General features: G+C 44.0%; 1 protein-coding gene across 3 annotated transcripts; it reads left to right on the top strand.

The window, feature by feature from the left end:
- The first annotated feature begins 341 nt into the window (after positions 1–341).
- Positions 342–10,224, top strand: LOC149288924 (protein O-glucosyltransferase 3-like). Of its 3 annotated transcripts, XM_089491247.1 has the most exons (10): positions 342–360; positions 2,711–2,860; positions 3,872–3,874; positions 4,221–4,418; positions 5,591–5,877; positions 6,101–6,317; positions 7,475–7,671; positions 8,850–9,044; positions 9,601–9,705; positions 10,099–10,224. In XM_089491247.1, the coding sequence occupies exons 1-10, from the start codon at positions 342–344 to the stop codon at positions 10,222–10,224; spliced, it is 1,497 nt and encodes a 498-aa protein (XP_089347373.1). The 3 variants fall into 3 exon arrangements, with proteins under 3 accessions (XP_089347373.1, XP_089347374.1, XP_089347375.1); XM_089491248.1 differs by lacking the exons at positions 342–360; positions 3,872–3,874 and having other exon boundaries at positions 2,728–2,860; XM_089491249.1 differs by lacking the exons at positions 342–360; positions 2,711–2,860; positions 3,872–3,874; positions 4,221–4,418 and having other exon boundaries at positions 5,854–5,868.
- Positions 10,225–27,714: the final 17,490 nt, after the last annotated feature.

Here is a 27,714-nt window from a genome sequence, read left to right as displayed (position 1 = left end):
ACGTGGAGAAAATGTTCCCATTGATTTAAATGGAAGCACTTTCCTTCCACTGATTGGCTGATCAGATAGCCAGTAATGGGGCAAAACCAGGACCACGGAAGGTGCAGTCTTTTTTGCTGCAGCTTCTACTAAAGGTAATTATCTTCATTGTTTTCTCTATCAAAGTTCCTTAAAATGCATTTTTTTCGTCAGACACACAAATTGATGCTGAAAAGATGGAATAAATGGTTTCGAAATTTGTATGATTATTAAACTGAAGCAAAAACATCACACAGAAGCTTCAGCTACAAGTTTGCATATTTGTATCTGTTAATAGAATTTCTATATTAATATGCCTCCTAATGCAACTCCGTTTGTCTTGTAATATATTTTTATTTATGTTTTAATAAAAAATGATGGAAACAAAGTCTCTGCGTTATCTGAAGCAATGTCTTAAATGGTTTCATTATGTTGCACTGCAGATGAAAGATGTGTTCATTATAAAATGTAATCAAGTGGCATACAGAGGGGTGCCACACCGGCACACAGAAGTCCCAAGTCTGCCGGGAAGTCCAGCTCTCTCAATGTCTCCCTACCGTCTCCGACAAATGTTTCTGTGTCCCTGTCTCCTTTCTGCAGCTCCGCTACTTCTCTTGCCTCTTCTTGAGCGTCTCTTATTTCTTTGTCCATTTCTCCTTCTCCAAGCAAAAGGAGCACTTCTGTGAATGGGCAGATCCTCTGGGCACGCCCTCTCCCCGATTGGAGGAGCCTGTGTCTCCACCCTTCTCCTGAAGTACTCCGAGAGGCCAGAATAATGCAGATTAGCGGAGAAAGAGAGGTGTGGAAACGCTTCCCTAATTGTGCAAATCAGTCCTTATTATTCTGGGCTCTCGGAGCACTTCAGCCAAAAAGGGCGGAGACGTGGGGACAGCCTCACCCCTTTCCTCCAATTGAGAGGGTATTCACTGAGGCTCCGCCTCTGAGGTGCTCAGGGAGCCCTTGGTCACAGAGAAGTGGATGAATTAGGAAGTCAGAAAAAGAGGCAAGAGAGTAATCACCACTGTGGGACAGAAGATAGGGACACGGAAGCTAATGATGGAGAAGGAAGGGAGACACTGAGAGCTAGTGTGAGTGAGTGTGGGTGTTTTTAAATTTTAAAGCGGGGGGGGGCAAATACAGGATCTGTCCCGGGAAAGGCTGAACTTGATGGACGCATATCTTTTTTCAGCCTATATAACTATGTAATGCTAGCTCTATTCACACAATGCAGGAATCGCACACGTAACATTTTTCACGCTAACGGGTATAAGCATGATATGCCTTTTAACCCCCTATATGCCAGAGTGGCATATAGGGGTATAAGGCATTTCTGGAGGCAGAGTGGCATATAGGGGGCAGATGTGCATAACGGGGGGGGGGGCAGGTTGGCAAATAAAAGGAAATTAAAAAAAAAAAAATCTCAATCACAGCTTTTCTTAAATATGAAAACATTGTTTACATGAATTAATAGAGAAATAAAAGTTTCTTACAAGAATATCGTGAATAATAATGTGATCAATGTTTTGTTCCACTGAATAAAATGGAACTTTTTCATCTAAAAAGGCTTGCAGTAGCAAATGTTTTGATTCCATTATGTGTAATGTATTTCATTTATTAGGGCCTTTTAACACTTTTGCTTTCTGGGATTTTAATACAAATAATGTGATAAAAAGAATGGTTATTTGTATGGCAAATAGTGTGACTCGGGGATATATAAGGGGGTGCGTGAGGGTATAAGAGCTCAACCGTGAGATAAACTATATATGGGGCTGCTCTCTAAAAGTTTCCAGGGCTGCTTTTCAGTCCCAGTCCAGGCCTGCTGGGAGGGCTGCCCCAGGACGACCCTAGACCCTAAATATGCCGCTGGGGAGAGGACCGGTTGTCACCATCCGCCATTACTTCCCCATCTGATTGTTGCCTCTTTGGTCTTCGCCATCATCCCTGATATCTGATACGATAATTACACAGAAACCCGTACTGTCCGATCATGTTATGGAATGCACTGCATTGTTTATCAAGCTATATACACAAATACTTATTTCCCGCTCTGTATGCCAATAGAACTTGATATTATTTTGCGCATGTCCTGGAACGGAAAATGTTTTGCTGATGACGCCGGGATCACTGGGCGCCGATATTCCACGTCATAGAAAAAAACTCAGCGTCATTCTAGCTCCTGATGAAAAGCCTTTTTAAAAGATTTTAAGAAATCAAGATCACGTGCTGTTTGATATCATAAGGCTGACTAGGCCCTGGGATTAAACAATAAATGATGTCACTCTTCTGAACGCATTAATTAACACAGACGTTAATAAATGACTCATTAATTAACACACATAATAAATGACCTCGCGCGGTATAAATCTATTTATTTTATATTTATTCCCATTAAACCCCTTCTTGCAGCTGCCTCTTGATACAAAGTATCTGGCTGTCAATCACTGCCCCTTCCTGCGTCTGCCCATAATACGGGGGGAGTGTCCGAATGGCCCTCCCCTCCCCATTGGCCCACAACCCACCAATCGTAGCCAGACAGATACCCTGCCCCACTTCCCCTGACAAAGTTTGAATGAGTCCAGTGGCTGGATGCTGAGCCCCGGGCAGAGCTGCAGGGCACGGATGGCGCACGGAGGGCCCCGGGACGGCCCCGTGGCAATGCCAATGGGGCTAATAATGCTGCTAATAGCCATAGTGCCCGTCAGCGCCGCCGCCGCCGAGTCAGTTAGTGCAGAGAAAAGCCTGGTGTGGGGACCGGGACTGCATGCTGGCATAGTGCTGCCTGTCAGGTACTTCTACATACAAGCTGTAACCAGCAGGGGCCACAACTTCACCTCCTCCCCAGGTAATGGATGCATGCGGAGCACCGCTGGGTGTACGTGCACTGCTACGACTGCTGCCGCCAGTGGGATGAGCTGCACATGCCAGCAGTCAGTGTGTGATACAGATCCGGCGGGGAGGCTCCACCCCCTGTGTCTGGGTTTCCTCATACTTTGCTGTTTAACCCTTAGTAGCTCCAGGCTCATAAGGGTTAACTCTACTGTCCTAGCGCTGGACATGCTTAACATCCAAAGCCAGACAGCTGCTTCCGGCCTGCTGGGGCAACAGGGGGGTGCTGCTGGGGCAACAGGGGGTGCTTCCGGGCTGCTAGGGTAATTGGGGTGCTCTTATTAAGCTGTATTGTTGGGTAGTGTGTGTTTCCTGGGTATGTGTGGAGGAACGCTACTCCCAACATGCTCGGCCATGGCAACACGAGGCAACTACTGCGTGTGTATATAAATACTGTAAATATATATATGTGTGTGTTTATTGCACCTTTTTATTGTGGAAGCTCTGGCTGGGGGTGATGGGGGTCCGGCGTTCCCATGATGTTAGTGCATTGCTGTCTCTACGTCTTCTGTAGGAGGTGATGGGATCCTCCGGTACCCAGCCAGCCAACGCTAGGTCTTATACTGAAATTATTATTATCTTGAATTTTTATTTATATAGCGCCAAAAATTTAATTTACGCAGCACTTTATGTGGCCCAAACTGGCTGTTGGGGGGAGGGGGGTTATTGCTATTTTTAAAATTGCTATTTTTCTCCCTAAAACTAACCCCCCCCCCGTGTCCCCGACTAACCTACAGCTAGAAAATAAATGTGATACCAAAACAGAGGGGGGGGGTAAAAGTGTCAGCCCAGAGACGCGGTGATCGCTGGAATTGGGGAATCGTGGTATTGGTTGCCGCGGGGCTGTCTTGGTTGAAAGAATATTCAGCTGGCGCACTCTTACACATGATGTTCTATCCCAGCATGCAAAGGGGCGAGCGCAAAGATGAGAATAAGACCAACGAGCTCGTGCTTATTGTTGAACTAGCGGGTCAGCGGTTTAGACGTAATGTACGGAAGGTGGTAGATGAATAGTATGGCCTCCCATCAGAAGTGGTAGAGGATAATACCACCTATGCATGGGGTAGGTGTAAAGCTATTGTGAATCTAAGGTGAGACCAAGGACTGATTAAGTTCGGAGTCTTTACATCAGGAAAAAAGGGCCGACTAGACTTATCCATGATGCCTATGTTATTCACAGAAGAGACTTGGTGCCCGTGAGACCTCAAACGTGCCTCCTTGGGATATAATCTGAACGTGCCATCCGTGTGTATTGAGGGACGGATACTTTAGTAGTTTGATTAATATAAATATCGTGCATATTCTTCTTCTTGTAGGGGAAAATATATTTAAAGTTTCAATCAAAGCCGCCTCGCCCAAAGAGTTCGTCAGAATCCACGTCCCCAACCCGCTGGACAGGAACGATGGTTCCTACCTCATGAGATATCGCATGTACGGCGCTGTCAGCGAGGGGCTAATCATTGAAGTGCGTTATGGAGATAAACATGTGGCTGGGTCTCCTTACATACTGAAAGGTAGGCGGCGGGGTATCCGCGCAGGACTCCGCAGTCGGCGTGGAAAGCTTGAATATGTTTTTTATTTATCGTGTTTTTGTGGGGTTTTTCCTGTGCTGAATAACTCGGCAGTATTGCTCTGGATTGCAGTAAATTTTGGAATCCTCGGTTTAGATGGTTCTGGTGTCACAGAAACACAAAAATAGAGGGATTTATTGACTAAAGAGGGAGTTGGCGGGAGATTTCACCATAACTAAAGGGTCATCACATCCGCTTCTCGAAGGAGGCACGAGAGAACTGCCCCTGCGCGCCTTCTGTGTGTTTCCCTACAATAGCTATCAGAAACATTTTGAAATCATTCAGTTAGTTGTGTGTCGGTGCGACCCATAAACATTGTCTGCTTCGCCTCTCCGCCATTTTTAACGCCTATTAAACTAAATTACTGAGCGGGTAACAGATAAGTGGAACGGCCTCCCACCAGAGGTGTTAGAGGCTGATACAGTAAGGGAATCTAAAAATGCATAGGATGGGCATAAGTTATACTGAATCTAAGCCAAGACCAACGACTGATTAAGGTCTTAATGGCTTTCATCAGCCATCAAATTCTATGTTTAAGATCGGGGATTAACTATGCATCGTGCAGGGCCAGCTCTGCACTTTGTTGTGATCTGTGTGCATCTTGCGTGTCTTCTCTGTCCTTGTACACTACCGCAAAAACAAAGAGGGATATGAAATTTCACGTAAACCTCCAGTTACTAATCCCCATAATAGGTGTATATGTTCTTGGGCAAGCGCACACGTATAGGTATACATTACAAGGGTGCGGCCGGGTGGAGCAGAATGCCGCAGTGCTCTCTAATGTGGCATAGAATGCAGACACGCCGACATTGGTTTAGTCATAGTGACTTCATTACGGATTCCTGATGTCATGTGGCCCACGCAGGCCAGCTTGTAACTCAATGGTCAAATACCCAGAAATGATCCAAAACCTGACATCGGGAGCCAATGGGAACCAATGAGCCTTAGAACCAGGGATAATGAATATCCATAACATATGACATACACCGAGGTCTGGCCAGACATGGGGACCTTCGTATTCTCCGTGGGGATTATTGTTCACAGTCACTGATGCTTCTAGTAAACGAACCTTTATCGTGTTTACGGAGAGTAATGGGATTTCTCTTTTTGCTCAGGGCCGGTTTATCATGAATACTGCGATTGTCCCGAAGAAGATCCGCACCTCTGGCAGCAGACTCTTTCCTGCCCGTCCAAAGAAATGCAAATTTCTAAAGATTTTGCTCTGTTCCCCAGCATAGACCTCAACAGAATGTTGGAAGAAGTGCCAAGGAGATTCGCCGAAAAGAGGGGGGCCATCGTTCATTATACCGTCCTCAATAATAACGTCTATCGGCGTACTTTGGGCAAGTACACAGACTTCAAAATGTTCTCCGACGAGATGTTGCTGTCGTTGGCACGGAAGGTAACAGAATGTCGGGATTTGTTTGAACTTCTTTTGTTATTCTGCTCTTTCGGATGAGCGAGCTTTGGCACATTGTTATTTTTAGATAGCGGTGGTTTACATTTTAACGTTTGCGCCCTTACCTCGAGGCAGATGCCTGCTCACATGAGTCACACGGACGTGGCTGCATCTGCGGCACGCTGAGAATAATTTGCTTTTCTGTCTTTAATCCTCTTTTACATAGGTTCGTCTGCCCGATTTTGAATTTTATATTAATGTTGGGGATTGGCCGGTGGAGCATCGAAAGGCCAATGATATGCCGGGCCCTCTGCCAATGATTTCTTGGTGTGGTTCCACCGATTCGCAAGACATCATTCTTCCAACATATGACATCACTCACTCGACTCTTGAAGCTATGCGTGGTGTAACCCTCGACCTCCTCTCTGTTCAAGGACACACTGGTAAATTAATGAAATGCCCATGTTACATAGCGAGACGTCCTTAGGCTTCTATAGTAGCGGTTGCATACCTTCATGAAGGCAGCCGATAATAACGCAGCTCTGACATACTAGTCCTTGATGTAGAACTATGCTTGACACCACTTAGTTATCTAATACTTTCAAGGTATCGATTTACAATTTACAACAATATACACTAAGGATTAAATATGAAGGGACACACTGTACTTTAAGCAGACCTGTCATATTTTTCATGTGACAATTTGCGGTTTCAGTACACCAGATACACTAAAATAATGATGGGTAAGAAAAAATAGATACATTTTAGCAATCCCCGTTAGTGATTTTTTTGTTCTTGGTACCTACAGTATTATTCCCACCCCATACACTTTGTTAAATTACTGTCCCTCTTTAGAAGTACTGTATAGGCAGCAGGAGGGAGTGCCAGAAACACAATTAGTGGTCCATTATTTATATGCTGATTCTTCCTCAAAATGTCAGATTTCTCCTTTAAAAAAATATTTATTTTTACCCTTATTTTTAATGTACTATCAATGCAAAGTTCTGGGCCGTACCTATCTGTCCTTGAAAATCAAATATCATTTTTGTTGTTATAGATAAAAGATGGCAAAAAAAGCTCTGGTCACTACAGTGCCCCAAACCCGTCAGTATCGGTATTGTTAAAAATAACTGGAGTAGCAAACGTTTTTTGTGATCCAATAGGAAATGTTGATGTATTTTTCAGAACAGCAAGTTTTTGTACCTTAATGATATTGGGTATTTTAAAAGGGGAGCGCGACCCGTCTTGCATTTAAAGTTAAGTTTGTCAATGACAAATTCTGCTATAGGATCCAACGACACGGGTGAAGCATGTGAAGAAGTCATGCTAATAATCCACGCCTATTGCATTCCTCTGTGGCGTGGGTTCATGTAGGCTCGCTGGGCTCTTATAGCAGAAATGGCAGCTTGGACCCTAGAAATTCTGACATATGAATGGAAGTCTTCAGTCCAAAGTGATGGCTTTCCATCCTCCATGTTGATGTTGCCCAATAAAAGGTATCGCCTTCCACTGGAGACTCCATCTTCTCTTAGACAAGTTCGGCTCTGACCTTTTTCTCTGCTCCTGTAAATGATGGTCTTTCCTTCTCTCTTGACTTTAGGTCCTTCTTGGAACAACAAAACCGAGCAGGCCTTTTTCAGAGGAAGAGACAGCCGAGAGGAACGTCTGGAGCTTGTTCACTTGTCCAAAAAGCACCCAGAACTGCTGGACGCAGGCATTACAGGATATTTCTTCTTTCGGGAACAGGAGAAGAGGCTTGGGAAAGCATCCCTCGTTGGGTTCTTTGATTTCTTTAAAGTAAGTCATGTAGTGCTTAGGATAGCAACCTCAATTAATTGGAAGTCAAAAGTTAACAAAAAGGGGCCACAAAACAAAATCAGTGTATTTTTTGGAGGGATTGAAAAGTAATTTGGGTTTTCTCTGTGGGCTTGATAAGGTTGTGTTAGATGCAGACTTAAAATCGTTTGGCAATGTGAACTGGGTTCGGTGATCAGCTGGACTCTTTACATGCTGACGTAAAGTGACGTAGTGACGTAAAAACTTGGTGGGACTTTGTTTTTCACCTTCTCTGTTTGTCATCCACGCGTGACTACAACGGAGCTGTGAGCCCCGACCGTTAACACTGTTGGTGCGCTTGTGCAGAGATCACAATGTCCTGTTTGAAATAATCCTGTCCTCTTCACATTGTGGGTTTCCGGTTGTTAAATTCACGAAGGGCATCAATTGATGTGTCTATTTTACAAGTTATAAATCACAGTTGCAAATAGTGATGTATTCTGGCGGCCCTGAGCCCAGATCCAAGGAAACCCACCAGCCGCCCCCCGGCACCTTTATCGTGAGCACCGGGGTATGACATCGTACGGTGACATTCCCCCTGTTTAATATGTGCGGTGCTGTCTGCTCTTCACAGCATGAATGAGCCAGCTATTAAACCTTTTACCCCCTAACCAGCCCAAGGATCAGCGGAGTACCGGCAGGCCTGGATTAAAGAGCTGTGGATCTGTTACACAGGATGGGATTCCCTGCCTTTAGCGACCTCCTTTGTTTTACGGTCTTTTCTTCTTTCTGTTCTATTCTTTCCTCCCTCTTGAGCAATTACTTTTTGCCCTAACATTTTTTGCACCTCACACGCTTTTTTTTTCCTTTTATCCTACTCTTTTTTTCATCCTCTTTCTAACATCTGTTCAGTCCCCAACTCATACATATACACATATATACATATATATATATATGTATACATACACGCAGGATCATACGAGGATTTGATATTTGTTTAGGAAGCCATATCTGAAATTGTCTCGCATGCATTTTAACCTCATGAGATGTTTCTCGCATACATTGAGGGGAACATATGGATGGGATCAATACAATAAGAAGATCTATGGGGAGTAAAGAGACTTTTATATTCCGAAGACCAATACACAATATATTTGGTAGCGTGTAGTTTTCTCACGTATGTCTCCATTGTTCCGCAGTATAAATACCAAGTAAACGTGGATGGCACGGTGGCTGCGTATAGATTCCCATATCTCATGCTTGGAGACAGCCTCGTGTTAAAGCAAGCGTCCCCCTACTACGAGCATTTTTATTCTGCTCTAAAGCCGGGCAAACATTACGTTCCTGTAAAACGAAAACTCGGTGACCTGATAGAAAAAATACAGTGGGCTAAGGTAAGCTTATTACTCTGTGATAAGTTATTATATCGGGTATTACCTGTCCCTTTTCACTTCAATCCAGCGGAGCACTGAGAACAAGGTTTGAGTCAAGGATGACTCCAAGGCATCGGGCCTGGTTAGTAGGAGAGATAGTCGTGTTGTTAATGGTGATAGAGAATTCAGGTAGTGGAGTGGAGATGGAGGGAGGGAAGATAATGAGTTCAGTTTTAGAAAGATTAAGCTTCAGGTAGCGTTGTGACATCCATGAAGAAATAGCAGACAAGCAACTGGTAATACGGGACAGGAGAGATCAGGAGAAGACGGGGAGATTTGGGTATCTTCTGCATATAGATGATACTGGAGGCCAAATGAGTTGATTAGTTTGCCAAGAGATGAAGTATAAAGAGAGAACAGCAGGGGGCCAAGGACTGAACCTTGGGGACATACCCAATGACATAACCCTGTTAGAATAATTATAGAAGTAATATGTTGGCCAGTTAGCACTCAGATTTTGCTACATCCTCTTGTGTTCTTTTTTTTTTTTTTTTTTTTTTTTTTTATCTTTTTTAAGGAAAATGATGAAGAAGCTCACAAAATTTCCAGGGAAGGGCAAACTCTTGCCAGGGAACTGCTTCAGCCTCATCGCCTTTACTGCTATTACTATAAAGTCTTCCAGGTTAGTAAATAAATACACAAACAGCTGTGTTCTTCCATGTGCTTGGAATCAAACTTCAGGATGAGAGGAGGGCGAGTCAGGGCCACACTGGCCAAATGGACTTTCTCCTCTTCTTTTGTTGTATGTGTAGGGCGAGTTGTACTCAATAAGCTACGCTAGGGTCGGGGTTTGTCCTGCCACATCTGGGTCACCCATCTCTACTAATGTTTTGTTTGTTCACAAGGAATTCCACCTTTTTGTAGCAATATCGCTGCGCAAGTAGCATTGGCTCAAGATGGGCTGTAGCCGCGTTATAGTGAATGAGAGCCAAGTCCGCTTAAGCTCCTACTATTAGGAAGGATTCTTTTATGCGGAACGTCGGGATCACCCTGTTCTTCTCATTGCTTACTTCAGAAATATGCGAAGCGGCAAACGAGCCGGCCGGAAATCCGCGAGAAGATGGAACACGTGCCTCAGCCCAACGACAACTCGGCCATCTGCAACTGCCACCGAGAGAAGATCACCAGAGATGAACTCTAGGCTTTCGGAGGAGGCAGCTCTCTGTGATCGCTGTTGGAAGAGGATGGTGGGATTTTGCATACGTTAGTGGTATCTTTCTGGCCAGTGGAAGAAGTTACAAACTGTTCCATATTCCCTTGAGAACTCTGGTTTCATGTCACAGTCCTGCATCACCGGTCCTCACAGAATTTGTGAAAGGTACACTTTCATGCAACAGGCACACTGTGTTTTAAGTATTTAAATATGATATATTATACCATGTTTACATTATACTGTCTAGTCACATGATATGTCTCTGTTCCATCCAAACAAAATTTTTGTAGGGTCTCCATGTACCGCAGATTTAAAGCTTTTTCCGATCTGCGTAGTCTGGCATTTTTATAGCAGTAAGATTTTCACAATATAAAGGAAAATAGGGTGAATCGCTTTTAAAAGTTACTATTTTTTCATATATATGAATCATGGTTAATTTATCACATCTTGATGTTTGTGTATTTTTGCTCGCATGCAGGGCCAAAAGAAACATCGTCTTCGTCCTCTAATAAGGAGATGTTTTGTTTTCCATCCAGCGAATAACTACTTACAATATTTGCCAATTTTCTGTTTCTGGACCACGCAGTCCATTCTGATAGTAGGTAGTCTGTGAATTTTATTATATGAGAATATATGTTATAATGCTGCTGCAATGTATATATTTTTACTGTTTTGAAGAACAATTTGTAAAAAAAAAAAATGCTTGTACTTTGCCTTTTTATACTATCCTGAAAAAATAAACATTGTTATTTGGAATAATAAAAAAAATGTGTTCCTCTTCTCTTAAAAAAAATAAAATTATATTTATATATATATATAATATACCGTATTGGCTCGGATATAGGCCGCACCCTAAAAGTTTGGTGCTTTTTAAAAAAAAAAAAAGTTTTGTAATATGCTGCCACTCTGCCCCCCCCCCGAGATATGTTGCCACTCTGTCCCCCCACCCCCGAGATATGCTGCCACTCTGTCCCCCCACCCCCGAGATATGCTGCCACTCTGACCCCCCCCCCCCCCCCCCGACTTACCAGAGCAGACTCCCGGGTGTCTTGTGGGGCCGGAGGGGGACATCTATGCAATACGCGTATACAACTCCCGGTGCCGGCACTCAGCGGAAGTAAACAACCTCCGCTGCCGGCATGTCTGCACGATGTGCTTTAACAATCTCCCTTGCCGGGACTCCCCTCGTGGAAAGTGCTGGCAGGGGAGGCTGAGCGTATCAGAGAGTAGGATACGGGTCCCCTGCACCGCTGCGGGGGATCTATATCCTACTTATATATATATATATATATATTATATATATTACATATATAATATAGCTATTGTTGGCGCAAACTGTCCAATCCAAGGCTCTTGTGGTTTTGTTGATCCTAGTTTTTGACCTAGAGGTTTTTATCTAGTTTTTATCTCTATAGCACCATTATATTCCCCAGCGCTCTACAATAGGGCAGTAAAGTGATGCAAAACAAGGTAAGGAGGCCGCTGCTTAAACAAGCTTAACTTTTATAAGGAAGTTCCAGTGTTTGCGGCGGACCAGTCACGCAATTGTGTCCCAGTGCACATAATGATTAAATAAATAATACTACTGGACCTATAAACATTCTGACTGATTAATGGTAGGAAACACCCAACCGCACGAGTGAGGCAGCGGTAGGTAGGACCAGTGGCAGATCCAGGGGGGCAGCAGGGCAATTCCTACACCCAACACCTGGACTTACCTCTTAATCTCCCTAATTTCCAGGAGGAGGCAGGATCACGTAACATTGCATTGCACAATAACGGGGTAGTATCAGCGCACTGGGCTGAGTCTTCTCGAGATAAGTACGTTTTGTGTGTGTGTGCCTGGGTATGTATGTGTTCTGTATGGGTATGTTAGTATGTGAACATGTGTCTTTGGGTATGTTTGTGTATGTGAAACGTGTCTTTGGTTTGTGTGTGTGCATATCTTACTGTGTAGAAATGTCTTTGGGTATGTTAGTGTGTATGGGGGGTATTTTAGTCTGTGACCAATGTGTCTGGGTATGTAATGCCTTTAAGGTTGTGTGCCCCCCTATTTTTGCATTTTTTGTGCATATTTGCAGGTTCCGACCAAACCATAGGGTTAAGCAGCCCCTCCTGCCACAGATACCTCATTAATGGTGTCCAGAAAAGCCTTTCAATTGCTTGAGACTTTCATTTTGGGTCAAAATGGGGTGCACTGATTCAGTTCCTTAGTAAGAAATATAGTCATGAAAAATTAGATAGGGTAGCAATAGATGCTGTATAGTGTGACAGAATCCCTAATATTTATGGGTTTAGTGTTTTTTTGAATGGTATTCACTGGGTATGCGCTGAATACCTATTTTGTTTTATGTTGGTGTGAGCGCCAGGGTATGTTGGCATGTATGAGTAATTTAGTATTTGAACATGTCTTTGGATATGTTAGCTTTTGTGTCTGGGAATGTTAGTATGTGTGTGTGTGTGTGTGTGTATGTTTGTGGGGGGGGTATTTTAGTGTGTGAACATGTGTCTGGGTATGTTAGTTTGAGGCTCTGGGTATGTTTGTCGGTGTGTTAGTGTGTGTGCATGTGTGTTAGTGTTGAGTATGTGTCTGGGTTTGTGTTAGTGTTGAGTGTCTAGTTGTGTTGGTGTGAGTGTCTGGATGTGTGTGTTAGTGAGTGTACCCCTCCTGAGGTCAGGCTCTGGATCAGCCCCTGGGAGAAGGATGGGAAAACCTGTTGGTTGATAGGCTTCCCTGATGAAGTGGGTCTTTTTTGAAGGAATGGAGATGTGGAGAGCCAGACTAGCTAGGGAAACGCTTTCCAGAGTATAGGGGTAGCCCTAGAGAAGTCTTGTATGCAGAAGACAGGAGAAGATGAGATATGACCATTTACATCCAGTTAATGTCTCCTCTCTGTGATGACTCTTCGCTGTATTTGTTAAATGGAGCTTCAGTGAGACTAACTTGGGTTTGATGAGGTAAATTCCCACCAGAGTGGCTAATTTGGTAAAAAAAGGGACTATTTAAAGATGGTTGTCTTCAATGAACTTTTCTGACCTTTGTCTATACAGTCCTCAGTGCCCATAAAAACAAAACGCTTGTAAAAAGTTGTACCTGATACCAACACAACTACTTTTACATAATAATATATTGCACAGTAAAAACATTTCACCTCAAACTAAACAAAAGGTTTGCTGATGTAATTATTTCCTTCCTTCCCTATATTTGTATTTAAGTACTGGCTGTTCGTATTGTTTTTTTAGTGTCACACCTCACAATGTAAAGGGTATAATAAACTGCTAATTTGTCTCTATTGGTCGTTTCGGCAGGGGGCTGGTCTGGCATCAACAAGTGAATTGCAGAACGCACTTCATTCGTTGATGGCAGGCCAGCCCCCTGCCGAAACGACCAATAGAGTTGCACACACGTACTGAGGTGTACTGTACACAAAATGACCTAGAGACAAATGCTCCAAGGAACTTGGCCTCCGTTTATCATACACAGTCACACATCCATAGATGTTTAATAAAAGAATAGGGATTATTTTACATTTTTAAATTGATTTTGGACCACTTGTAATACATGCCTAACATTTGCTACCTATTCACAATGGCATACTTTGCAACAACCCAACTTTTACTGGACAGGACTGGAAAAAAGCAGGACTGTCCACCAAAATCTTAGGTGTGTTGGCAGGTATGCGGATGGAAAAATGTTGGACAAGAACTAAAAAATAGCTTAGGGTTAATGTACGGTTATGTTTAAGATTAGTAGCAGTGCACTGGTTTGGTTAAAGATGTATTATGTCTAAATAATAATTTAATTTTAATTTTAATAGGTTTAAAAAAATTAAGGGGTTTATTTAAATGTATTTTAAAGTTAGATTTATTATTTAGTACTTTATTATATTTATTTAATGTTTATACTAGTGCTACCTACCGAGCTATAACTACCAACGTGTATTTGCATACCTAGATAGCTAAATTAGGTGGGACAGGACTGGAAAAAAGCAGGACTGTCCCTGAAAAAGTTGGGTCTGTTGGCAGGTATGTGGATGGAAAAATGTTATAGTATGAAGTGTGAGTTATAGCGTTAATGCTAGTGAGTGTAGAAGTGAAGGCCAGGACAAATAACAAGAGGAAAGGTCCTTGTGATTTGTGCATTGTACGTGTATGTGTTATGTGTGTTATGTGTGTTGTCACTGTGTGTTATATGTGTTATGTATTATGTCACTGTGTTATTTGTGTTATTGTGTTATGTTTGGTTGGTTGGTTGTGTATCAGAAGGAAAATAATGAAATGGAAATGGAAAAGGAAATGGAAAAGGAGAATGAGTGGGCAATTGGCGACCCACTCACCTGTTTCACCCCAGAGCAAAGCATCCAAACACTGTCAGTCCTAGACGTTTGGCAGCGGACTTCCAGAGCTCAGACACAAGGCCCTAGCGTAAGCTGGCCACTCCGGCGGAGGTAGCAGGCGTTGCCACACCGCAAACAGACGCAGCCAGGGGGGAGAAACTGCCCTTACCATTAGGGACATTTTGGGCATGACTCTAGCCAGGAAGCGAACTGGCACAGAAGAGATGCTGGCACCACCACAACCACCACCACCAGCAGCAGCATTTAAAAATGGGAAAGGCGAATGAGTGGGCAATTGGCGACCCACTCACCTGTTTCACCCCAGGGCAAAGCACCCAAACACTGTCAGTCTTAGACGTTTGGCAGCAGACTTCCAGAGCTCAGACACTAGGCCCTAGCGTAAGCTGGCCACTCCGGCGGAGGTAGCAGGCGTTGCCACACCGCAAACAGACGCAGCCAGGGGGGAGAAACTGCCCTTACCATTAGGGACATTTTGGGCATGACTCTAGCCAGGAAGCAAACTGGCACGGAAGAGATGCTGGCACCACCACCACAACCACCACCAGCAGCGGCAGTGAAAAATGGGAAAGGCGAATGAGTGGGCAATTGGCGACCCACTCACCTGTTTCACCCCAGGGCAAAGCACCCAAACACTGTCAGTCTTAGACGTTTGGCAGCGGACTTCCAGAGCTCAGACACTAGGCCCTAGCGTAAGCTGGCCACTCTGGCGGAGGTAGCAGGCGTTGCCACACCGCAGACAGAGGCAGCCAGGGGGGAGAAACTGCCCTTACCGTTAGGGCCATTTTGGGCATGACTCTAGCCAGGAAGCAAACTGGCACGGAAGAGATGCTGGCACCACCACCACAACCACCACCAGCAGCAGCAGTGAAAAATGGGAAAGGCGAATGAGTGGGCAATTGGCGACCCACTCACCTGTTTCACCCCAGGGCAAAGCACCCAAACACTGTCAGTCTTAGATGTTTGGCAGCAGACTTCCAGAGCTCAGACACTAGGCCCTAGCGTAAGCTGGCTACACTGGCGGAGGTAGCATGCGTTGCCACACCGCAGCAAGTGCAACCAGGGGGGAGAAACTGCCCTTACCATTAGGGACATTTGAGGCATGACACCAGCCAGGAAGCGAACTGGCATTGAAGAGACGCTGGCACCACCAGCAGCAGCAGCAGAATTGGGAAAGGCGAATGAGTGGGCAATTGGCGACCCACTCACCTGTTTCACCCCAGGGCAAAGCATCCAAACACTGTCAGTCCTTGGCGTTTGGGAGCGGACTTCCAGAACTCAGACACAAGGCCCTAGCGTAAGCTGGCTACACCGGCGGAGGTAGCAGGCGTTGCCACACCGCAAACAGACGCAGCCAGGGGGGAGAAACTACCCTCTCCATTAGGGACATTTAAGGCATGACACTAGCCAGGAAGCGAACTGGCAGAGAAGAGACGCTGGCACCACCACCACCAGCAGCAGCAGCATTGGGAAAGGCGAATGAGTGGGCAATTGGCGACCCGCTCACCTGTTTCACCCCAGGGCAAAGCATCCAAAGACTGTCAGTCCTTGGCGTTTGGGAGCGGACTTCCAGAACTCAGACACAAGGCCCTAGCGTAAGCTGGCTACACCGGCGGAGGTAGCAGGCGTTGCCACACCGCAAACAGACGCAGCCAGGGGGGAGAAACTACCCTCTCCATTAGGGACATTTAAGGCATGACACTAGCCAGGAAGCGAACTGGCAGAGAAGAGACGCTGGCACCACCACCACCAGCAGCATCAGCAGCATTGGAAAAGGCGAATGAGTGGGCAATTGGCGACCCGCTCACCTGTTTCACCCCAGGGCAAAGCATCCAAACACTGTCAGTCCTTGGCGTTTGGGAGCGGACTTCCAGAACTCAGACACAAGGCCCTAGCGTAAGCTGGCTACACCGGCGGAGGTAGCAGGCGTTGCCACACCGCAAACAGACACAGCCAGGGGGGAGAAACTACCCTCTCCATTAGGGACATTTAAGGCATGACACTAGCCAGGAAGCGAACTGGCAGAGAAGAGACGCTGGCACCACCACCACCAGCAGCAGCAGCATTGGGAAAGGCGAATGAGTTGGCAATTGGCGACCCGCTCACCTGTTTCACCCCAGGGCAAAGCATCCAAAGACTGTCAGTCCTTGGCGTTTGGGAGCGGACTTCCAGAACTCAGACACAAGGCCCTAGCGTAAGCTGGCTACACTGGCGGAGGTAGCAGGCGTTGCCACACCGCAGCAAGTGCAACCAGGGGGGAGAAACTGCCCTTACCATTAGGGACATTTGAGGCATGACACTAGCCAGGAAGCGAACTGGCAGAGAAGAGATGCTGGCACCACCACCACCAGCAGCAGTAGCAGCATTGGGAAAGGCAAATGAGTGGGCAATTGGCGACCCGCTCACCTGTTTCACCCCAGGGCAAAGCATCCAAAGACTGTCAGTCCTTGGCGTTTAGGAGCGGACTTCCAGAACTCAGACACTAGGCCCTAGCGTAAATTGGCTACACTGGCGGAGGTAGCAGGCATTGCCACACCGCAGCAAGTGCAACCAGGGGGAGAAACTACCCTCTCCATTAGGGACATTTGAGGCATGATTTCAGCCAGGAAGCGAACTGGCAAAAGATACTGGCACCACCACCAGCAGCAGCGTTGGAAACGGAAAAAGGTGAATGAGTGGGCAATTGACGACCCGCTCACCTGTTTCACCCCAGGGCAAAGCATGAAAGTCTGTCAGTCCATGGCGTTTGGGAGCGGACTTCCAGAACTCAGACACTAGGCCCTAGCGTAAATTGGCTACACCGGCGGAGGTAGCAGACGTTGCCACACCACAAACACGTGCAACCAGGGGGAGAAACTACCTTAAACATTACAGAGAAAAAAAATTAACTTTCCAAGCTAAGAGCTGGGTAACCCAACTTGGGCAGATTGAATTTAAGAAAGGCAATCTGCTCCATCAGGTGAGGTGCCATGCGTGAGCGCTGTGGACTCAGTATGTTTCCAGTCATAGAAAACACGCGCTCACTTTGAACAGTGGTTGGCGGACATGATAGTAGCTGCTGCGCAACCCATGAGAGTGCAGGCCACACACTCTTCTTTTCATCCCAGTAGCTAAGAGGATCAACATTAGGCGCAGAAGGAACTTCACAGAGGTAAAGTTTGACCATTTCAGCAGCACTACTCTCCTTTCTGCTGCTAGCTCTGTCAGATGGTCCAACTATACTCCCAAGTGCCTCTTCCCAAAACGCAGCTGCTCCACTCAGCTGTGTTGTGCTGCTTGTGGCACTGCTGCTGATGCTGCTGCTAGGAGTAGCAGACCACATCATCTCTTCCTCCTCCTGCACCTCTCCCTCCTCGGACAGCATTCCCATTTTACGTTGCCAGTCACGCACCTTGTTGACCAATTGCTCCCGGTAGCTACTGAGAACATTAAATTTCAAAGCTAGCTTTCCCTTAATTCTTGGATCGCAAAGGCACGCTAGCATCATTTCGGGACTCTCTTCCATTCGTTTGCGAAGGTGTACTTTTAGCAGATCCTTCAGCTTCCTGGCTATGGCTGCTACGTCAGGATGTAGAGTGCCACCTTGAACAGCCTCACGGTTTCCAAGGAACACATCCATCTTGCTGCCTAGATGGGAGAACACTGGGATTACCTGGGCCAGACTGGCAGTGTTTGAGCTTAAATTTTCTGTGGCATCCCTGAATGGTTTAAGGACTGCCATTAGCTGGGCGATCACTGTCCAATCCTCCCTATTCAATGGAGAGGTAATCCCAATATTGTGCTCTGAGGCAAGATTATGGATTGCCCTCTGCTGCTCCAAAATCCTCTCCAGCATGTCTAACGTGGAGTTCCACCATGTACTGACATCCTGGCGTAGGCAGTGTACGGGAAGACCTGACCTCTCTTGCTCTTCCCTCAAAAGTTGGCTAGCCTTAACACTATGGTGAAAGTGCCCCGCGATCTTTCTGCAGCGGGACAGAACTACTGCTGCCACATTAGTTCCTTCTGACATTGCTGCCTTCACTACAAGATGGATGATGTGGGCTGCACAGCGCACACCAACAATATGACCATCTCGCAGCGCTTTCACCATATTGGCACCTCCGTCAGTTACCACAAAACCAACTTCAACATTGGTGCCCGCCTCTGCTCCCACCCAAAGGCTAAACATTTTCCTCATTGCATGCAGAATATTTTGGGAAGTGTGCTTTTCATCCATCACTTCTGCATGGAGAAGGAAAGATCGGTAGCCTGCTGCAGCAGCTTCCTTAGACACACCGGGCTGCCACCAGTGTGCTGTCAAAGAAAGAAAGGCATGCTGGCCGCTAGGTGCACTCCACAAATCTGTAGTGAAATGAACACACTGACCAGCAGCCTTGGAAAGCTCCTCTTTCACTGCTGCAACACAGGACCGATACAATGAGGGGAACAATGTTCCTGCTGAAAGTGGAACGTGACGGAACTGTATATTGTGGAGCCACAGCCGCCATCAATTGTTTGAAAGGCTCCCCTTCGATCATAGAGAAGGATGCCCCTCCAACAGCAATGAACTGACCAATCAGTCGCGTTATTTTATTGGCCTGCTGTTTGGGCATTGACCTTTTGGATTGGAATGCCACAAATTGTTCCAGGGTGGGCTGGACATGCAGTGCTCCAACCTGCCTTGGTCTCTGGCTGCCAGCACTAGCTGCTGCTGCTGCTGCTGCTGCTATTGGCTCAGAAGAAGAAGCTGTTGGGGTTTTTCCACGGCCACCAGCTATGCTGCCTGCACTAAGTTTTACTTCTGCATCTTTCCCCAATAGCACAGCGTTGTGTTGAGTGCTGAGGTGATGCTTCATGCTAGCACTGGTAAAATGGCCAGACACTTTCCCTCTGCTTATTAGCTTCCCACAATGTTTGCACTTTCCATAGCGCCCTTCTTCAACATTTTCAAAATGCTCCCAAATTGGGGCGCGCATAGCCTTGGAGTGTGCCTTGGGTGCTGCTCCTACTGCTCGGGGTGGATGAACAGAGGCAGAACTAGTGGTGGTGGGACTGGTGGTAACAGTACTGGCCATAGTGGGACTGCTAAATGCTTTAGATTTGCTAGGTTTTGCTGCTGCTGCTGCTGGTGGTGGTGGTGATGGTGATGATCGTAGCGGAGAAGGTGGAGGCTCAGGGGAAAATTGTGCACTAGTCATTTGGACACTGCTCCCTGAGGAATCTGATTCCTGACCACTCATCTCCTCTACTTCCTCTGGCTCATAGTCTAGCTCTTCATTAGCCAGATCGAATGGAATTCCTGCTAGGCTTGAGCTAAGACTGATATCGTCGTGAGACTCGTGACTAGTAGTAGTGCGAGCAGGAAGAATAGACTCTGCACTTGGCCTCTCAGTCTCAGGCTCCTCTGCTACCTCGCTAGGTGGAGTCCCACTATGTGTAGCCCTCTCTCTAACTGTCTTTCCAAAAATTTTGTAAGGACTTGGTGGCTTGCTAGAGGTACTAGGAGGACATGGCGTGGCGGTACCAGTGGGAACAGTAGGCGCAGCACTAGTGGTGGTAGAGGCGGTGGGGGTGGTGGTTTTCCCTACAAAGGAATGAGATCGCTTTTGTTTGGGACCCCTCTGAGTCTTGCTGCTAATTTGGCTCTGCTTGGTACCTTGCATGCTGCTTGTGGATGGGGAAGATGCTGCTTGGGGCAAAAGGCACTTCTTTTTAGTCACTGGGCTGGTACTACTTGTGCTACCCTTTAACTTTGAACGTGCTTCTGGTGCTTTAGACTTTCCGTAAAAAACCATAGAGCTTGTGGGCCTAGCCGCACTACTACTGCCTGCTTTTGGTGCCTTTCCTTTACTTGATGATCCTTCAAGCAATGCTTCCCCAAATGATAAGCGAGAGCTTGGCCTACTTGGCCGACTAGACTGACGCAAAGGCTGCATCTTAGAACTGGTGGTGGTGCTGATGGTGGTGGTAGATGGAGCTTGTCCCTCCTTAGTCCCAAAAGGAGGATCCATTTCAAATTTTGTGTAGTGTAGTGTTTAAAAAACTATAAAAAAATAAAAAATAGGAAAAACGAATTAAAGACAAAAAAATTAGAGGAAGTTCTCTTCAGTGCTACTGCTTAAAAAGTAAAACTATGCACTACTGCACTGTGCTGTTGTGTGCAATCTGGCAAAGTGCTAAAGTTATTTAAATTATTAACTCAAGATTAACTATTTAATAACTAGCAGTATTTTATTTTTAATTTGAATTGACACGGGCCTAAGAGCTTAGCCTACTACTATGCTAGCCTAAAGCTATATTTCCTTACTATAAGTCTACCTCTAGGCAGACGCTCTCAAACCCACTAAGCTAAAGTGAGGTTAAATCAGATTCAGTATGATTTATTAATTAATATTAAGTTATATAATATTAATAGATTAGAAATAATTTACTTATATATTATGTATTATAGATAGAAGAATATAGATTATGAATTAGAATTTAGAATTAGAATTACTTATATTATAGATTATGAATTAGAATTTATATTGTTATATATTATTTATAATATATTATAGATTAAGATTAAAGAAGATTAGAATTATTTTAGTACTACAGCTAGTAGCTTGAAGCTTTGCTTAGTACAGCTCGTCACAGTCAATTTTTCTTGAAAAGAATTAGAAATAAAATAAAATGTCACAGCAAAACAGTTAGCTTCACTGCTTGCTGAACAAAAACACACAGCACTAATGCGGCTGCACTCACTAGCCCAACAAGTTCACTTCACTGATGGACTGAGGTGAGCAAAACACTAAGGGTACTTTTAATAAAATTGAAATAAAATGTAAAATAAATGAGAAAATCTTTGCAAAACAGTTAACGTCACTGCTTGCTGATCAAAAAAAAACACAGCACTTATGCGGCTGCACTCACTAGCCCAACAAGTTCACTTCACTGATGGACTGAGGTGAGCAAAACAAATGAAATAAAATGAAAGATTATTAATTAAGAAAAATTGACTTGGTCTCTTGCTGTTGCTAAAACAAAGCACAAACTATAGAGCTGCAGCACCAATACTAATAAGATTAGCTGAACTATACGCTAGTAGTAATTAATTAATATTATTACTTTTATTTATAGCTAATTTAATTAACTATTAAGATAAGAAAGAATTATAGAATTATTGATATTACTGATTTTAGATTAGACACTAGTAGATGTCTTGAATGTCTACAGTACACTCTACACTAGTATACTATTACTAACTATAACTGACAAATATATATATAATTTTATAATGAATTCAATTATTAATTATATTAATTAATATTACTGATTTTAAATTAGACACTAGTAGATGAATGTCTACAGTACACTCTACACTAGTATACTATAGTATATATATATATGACTGACAAATATATATATATATATAATATTATAATGAACTATTAAATTATAGACTCTATTAAATTATTATTTATAAATTCTATTTAATTTATTTAAGCAGGACAGGCAGTAGGCACTAGTGCCAGCCCAGGGCAAGGGCACCCCAGTGCCACTGAGACACTGGGTGCACTGTCAACTCAACAGCACTTACACTACAGTTGATGACAAATTAAATAAAAATTAAATTAATCAAATTATTATTATTAATTATATTAAGTAGCACTGAAGTGAGGATGAAGTACACTGTGAGAAATGGCAGGCTAAGGCTTACCAGTCTCACACAGAACAGAACAATCTCTCTGTAACGCTCGGATGCAGCACAGCAGTGTTGCCAAAGCAGTCACAGCGAAAAATGAATGGATCTCTCAGGCAAGCTCTGGTCTTATAAAGGCGCCTTCAGAATTCAAAAAACAGCAGCACAGGCATTGGACGAGACCCTTAGCGTGACGTCACAAGAGTGAGCTGATTGGACAGACGAGATCAGCTCACTCCTGTTTGAAATTTTGGCGGCTGCGCGGCAAAAACGAAGACGATCACGAAGAATCTTCGATTCTTCGTGGTTGTGAGTCTTCGTCTTCTCCTACGTTTTGCCGCCACTCTATTCTCTTCGGCGTGTCTTCGGAACGAACAAAAAAACGGCCTCTTCGTGCTCGTTTTCATGTTCGCCCGAAGACGAATGCGCAAGTCTAGTAATCAACAAGAAACCTAATCCCACGCAGTAAGGGATTACCAGGTATGTTTTGGATAACCACCTCCGTCACCTCCTTTTGTTCAGCGGCTGATTGCACAAGCCGTGATGTGGTTAAAATATTTTTATTGTTTTAGGGCATGTAGGGCATGTTTATCCCGGCGTGTTTTCAGCTCCACTGACCACGACACATGCGGCACGGCTTATATCTTTCCAAACATAACACAATATGCGTGGACATGCAAACAATGAGTGCAGAGGCCAGGTTGTGTAGCATGAGGTTTGCAGATTTAGCCTCACCTTTTCGGCATTCAATAGGACATAGCGCTCAGCCTTGTACACTGAAACACCAGACGTCATTAACAGCAAGCATGAATATCATGAGAGTCACTGCTTGCCAATTACTAGACACGTGCTGATTAGTTCTTTTTTCTTTCTGCCCGCAAACAGCAGGTCTAATGGCCTACAAATCCAATCCTGATGGCCCAGTTTAATGGAATATAATTACTTCCAGCATTTGGTCTGTGTGATGGATTGCTAGAAGAGATCAGTTGGTGTTCTGATGAATTTAAGTTAGTATAATTTGTCTTCCTGACACTTTGGCCCAGAACTTCGAAACTGCAATACCTGGAGAAGGATTTCTAAAGAGGTTCTACAAGAGGAATCTTGGGCTGATGTAGCCGACATCCAAACTGCCCCTTTCATAGATCTAAATATCTAGGTTATTCCAAACCTTAGAAGAGGTAAGAAACTTAGACCTTTCCCAATCGGACATCTGATATTTTATAAGGGGATTTACTTTAAGTAGGTGGCAATGCTATTTATTCCTTTATCAGACTTTTTAGCTTTTCTAAAACAAAAAAACCCTCAAATCTCAAATCATATGTACCTGGACCATCATGCATACAATTAAGGATTTATTTAGGTAAAATTACGATTCCGCATTCCCTTGTGATGAAGTTGTTATTGGCCCTAAGTTTTTTGTGATAGCTTTCTTGGCTCCTGGCACCGTCTGCTTGAAAAAAAAGCAACCTGGCTGCCGTCAGTTCCTTACCAGTCCAGCAGTGAACAGCTCTGTTGTAATCTAGATCAATATAGGGGATGCTAGCTAGAATCCCTACTTTGATTTTGGATGGAAAAAAAAAAGCGTCTGCCGGAGTAATGAGATAAAATCATTCACTTCCAGTCTCAGCTAAACATATAGGGTGTAATAAAGGTGTAATAGATATAATATGTCTAAAGAGGAGACCTAGATATTATTGAAAGCTTGCAATCCATTTTCCGTCAGTTAGACGATAAAGGTATCATCTTTTTCAGGGCCACACTGGGCACTTTAGGACGAGCGGTTGGTAAAATGACATATGTGCCATCACCTGCTGTATACATGAGTGCGTGCTATGCTCTATTACAGCATTCACCCCTGCGTAACAAGCCGTCAGCTGGACACTAACAAATGGGATCAGGAGACCACTTATGGCGTCTTCTATGTAATAAGACCATTACATTACGTTTCATTTATGTATATAGCGGCAGCGGATTCATTAGCGCTTTACAATCAAAGTCTGCATAATCAAGTTAAAATCACAAACAACAACAAAAGGTACAAAGGGAGGAGTGCCCTGTTCTTGTGAGCTTACAATCTACCGTTTATTGAATCTGTATAAATAAACTCTCTTATAAATCCCAAATGGTGATGATAGAAAATGTTTTTTGACTTCTATCAGTGAATCCAAGGTGACTGTAAATCTTTAAAGGCTCTTTAAATGCTGTGGAATGAAGACTAATGAACAACCCTGTCCGGAATCTCATCAAACCCAAACAATGCAGTTTATTGAAGACAGTCTGCATGTCTGCCATTCGATTCGCGTCGGCCATTAAAATGATTTGGAATGTTTTAGATCAGAGCCAGATGTACTAATTAGCTATCCATTTTCCTTCTTCCACACCATTTCCCATTACAGTATGTATGATCGTAATGAGCTTTCATAAAATACTATGTTAAATCTTTTATTTCAAACTATAATTAGTTTTTCAACAAACTGGGTAACCGAGAATGTATTAACAAACCAGGTCACATCCCAGCGATACGGAAGCACTCGCTGAATTACAGGGATTAGCATTATATGCAGAGGAGGGTTAAAGTGTTTAACTAACTCACAGGCAACCACTGACATATCAATCCCATCACACACAGGCTGCGTCTACCACTGTTACACCTGTTAGGACCAGAAGGTACTTTCTGGGTCTACATAGTTACATATAGTTACATAGTAAATAAGGTTGAAAAAAGACCTAAGCCCATCAAGTTCATCCCTTCTACCTAACCTTCCTACTCTTGATCTACAAGAAGGCTAAAAAAACCCTAATTCAACTACATCGAATTCTGCCATCGGGGGGGGGGATTCCTTCTTGACTCCAAGAGGCAAGCGGATTTCTCCTTGGATCAAAAAGCTCTTAAATATTAATGTTATTCTATTTATATCCCTCTGTATGTCATGCCTTTCTAAGAAAATATCGAGGCCCCTTTTGTAGGTATCTAATGTATTTCATAACACCACCTCCCTTGGAAGTGAATTCCATACCTTTATTGTCCTCACTGTAAAGAATCCCTTCCTTTGTCGTCTATGAAACCTGCGCTCTTCCAGTCTCAGAGGACGACCTCTTGTTCTTTGTATATTTCTGTTAATGAACAGGTCACTGAAGAGCTCTTTATATTGGCCCTGCATATATTTATATAATGTTATTATATCCCCTCTGAGATGCCGTTTTTCTAGCGTATATAATTTTAACTTTTTAGTCTCTCAACATAACTATCTTTTTAAGGACCGGTGCTCAGAATTGTACAGCATATTCAAGGTGAGGTCTTTACCTGTAAAGAGGCAAGATGATATCCTCCTCCCATGAATCAATACCTCTTTTTATGCATGCCAAAACCTTATTGGCCCTCGCAGCTGCTTGCTGGCATTGCCCACGGTTGTCAAGTCTGCATTATTCCTAAATCCTTCTCATTGGTAGTTTTCCCCTAGGATATCCCATTCATACTACAGGCTGAATTTTTATTATTTTTACCATAATGCATAACTTTGCATTTATGTATGTTGAACCTCATATGCCACTTGCATGTCATGTAAGAAGAACCGTGGGGATTGTTGGCACTAAATAAATAGAATATAATAATAATTATATGGGAGCTCTCATGACACTCAGCCAGTAAAGTGGTTGAGCAGGGAACTGGCTGAGAGTCATGGGGTTTGTAATCTACCAGTATGTAGAAGGCTGTACGGTGACCAATCTCTAGACTAAACTTAGAGGTTCTTATGCATGAAAGTATAATAGTTCAAATGTCTGTTGCAGTGGTCGTAGAATTATATAATATCATGGATTATTTATCAAGGAAAAACAATATTTGAGCTGGTTTTGTTAAACTGACATTGGCGCAAACTCCCCCAAACACGTATAAAAGCCCACCCGTTCCGTGTTGTTTCGTGGCTGCCTAACGTATGCAGTTCAGTGTTGCTACCACTTGGGGAGCTCGTAGGCCTAATCAGCGACACATTACGTCACATCTAAGCGACCATTTTTGTTTTGGGCATCCTGCCCTACCACAGTCGAGTCTTCAGGAGGCACAAAATAAAACATAGCGGGATATAAATAGCACGAATTGGAAGCGCCCGCACTGTCTGCGGTTTTATTGGTTAACAGGAAAAACGACATACTAATTAACACTCCCAAGGTTTGTGCAGGGCTTTGGAGAAAACGTCATATCCGGGGGCTGAGTGAGGCTGCTATAGCAACGGGACGCCGGTGATGCCGGTAGGGAAACCACGGACTGAATCTCAAATCCTACAAAAACACATGGCTCCTCCATTCACATTTAATGCTATAAGATTATAGTGTAGGAATAGTTTAAAATACAAGTGTTATGGAGCCAGAGATAACCGGCTTAGGCAGCATTTTACATACAGATCATTGCGCGTGAGGACAGTGGGAATTGTATTGAAAAAGGAATTTGCTGTCCTTGTGTAACTTCACTACAAAAAGCAATTTCTTTATGAAATGACAGGAGGCCATAAACTCCCGCCTAGAACAACTGGACAGACAGCTGTGGATTGCTTCTCCCAGCATGCTCAGCCATCTGCATTTGGGGAATTGTATAGTTTATATGCAGAATCCCAATGCATGAACCCAAAGAGCACTCTGCAGATCTATACAAAAAAGGCAGACTGTAAAAGCATGAATGGCTGATTGGGCGATTATATATATATATATATATATATATATATATATATATATATATAATATGCATATGTGCATTGCACCGTGTATACGGGCGTGAGCAGAAGATCACAGAATTCCAGTTCCGTGGGGCCCCTGAATACGCTGGATGTTGGGCTGCGGGAGGATTGGATTTGTTGGCGGTATATCCAGGCTCTATTACTGGGGATATTTGGCATTATTGAGTTTTATTAGACGCTGATTTCTTTAATTTTATGCACAGAGCCGGCCGGGATCCTCGCATCTCTGATGTTTGGTGGGCCTTTTTTGTAAATTCAGCTACCTGATGTAGGACCAGCAGCAGTATTCAGGTTATTAAACCCGGGTGTTTGAAAAGAAACCACAGAATTCTAGCCGGTATAAAGAAGCAGACCGTTACTTCATCCCACACGGATACTGCAGGTATATTTTACAATATACAATAGTCCATTGGATGCTCATTCTGGGGGTATATATATATATATATATATATATATATATACACACACACAATCTCTAAATCAGCGCACTCATATCAAATAGGTTATAAACTCTCATGACTGTAGTTAAAACTATTTAAAAACACCTTTCTAAGATGACAAAATTGGAGTCACATTATATGGCCATATTATGCTAAGCCCGCCACTACGCCAAAGTACTCCAATGTAGGTGGGTCCTAACCTAAATACTGTTGCTTACATGGAGCTAAATCTTTGCAAGTACATTGCTTACCAGGAGCCAAAAGGCCTTCCTAAATACAGACACTCCTGC

Source organism: Sceloporus occidentalis, unplaced genomic scaffold (assembly GCF_023333645.1).
Source record: "Sceloporus occidentalis isolate IW3139 unplaced genomic scaffold, rSceOcc1.0.p SCAF_49, whole genome shotgun sequence".
Classification (NCBI taxonomy): domain Eukaryota; kingdom Metazoa; phylum Chordata; class Lepidosauria; order Squamata; family Phrynosomatidae; genus Sceloporus; species Sceloporus occidentalis.
The sequence above is the reverse complement of the archived record's forward strand: the minus strand, read 5'-3'. Positions and strand labels throughout refer to the sequence as shown.

What these genes read in the sequence shown, in the direction of transcription:
- LOC149288924 (XM_089491247.1), top strand. An exon ending in TGCTGTCGTTGGCACGGAAG is followed by an intron (nt 5,878 to 6,100) that starts GTAACAGAATGT and finishes TCTTTTACATAG; the next exon opens with GTTCGTCTGCCCGATTTTGA. An exon ending in CTCTGTTCAAGGACACACTG is followed by an intron (nt 6,318 to 7,474) that starts GTAAATTAATGA and finishes TCTTGACTTTAG; the next exon opens with GTCCTTCTTGGAACAACAAA.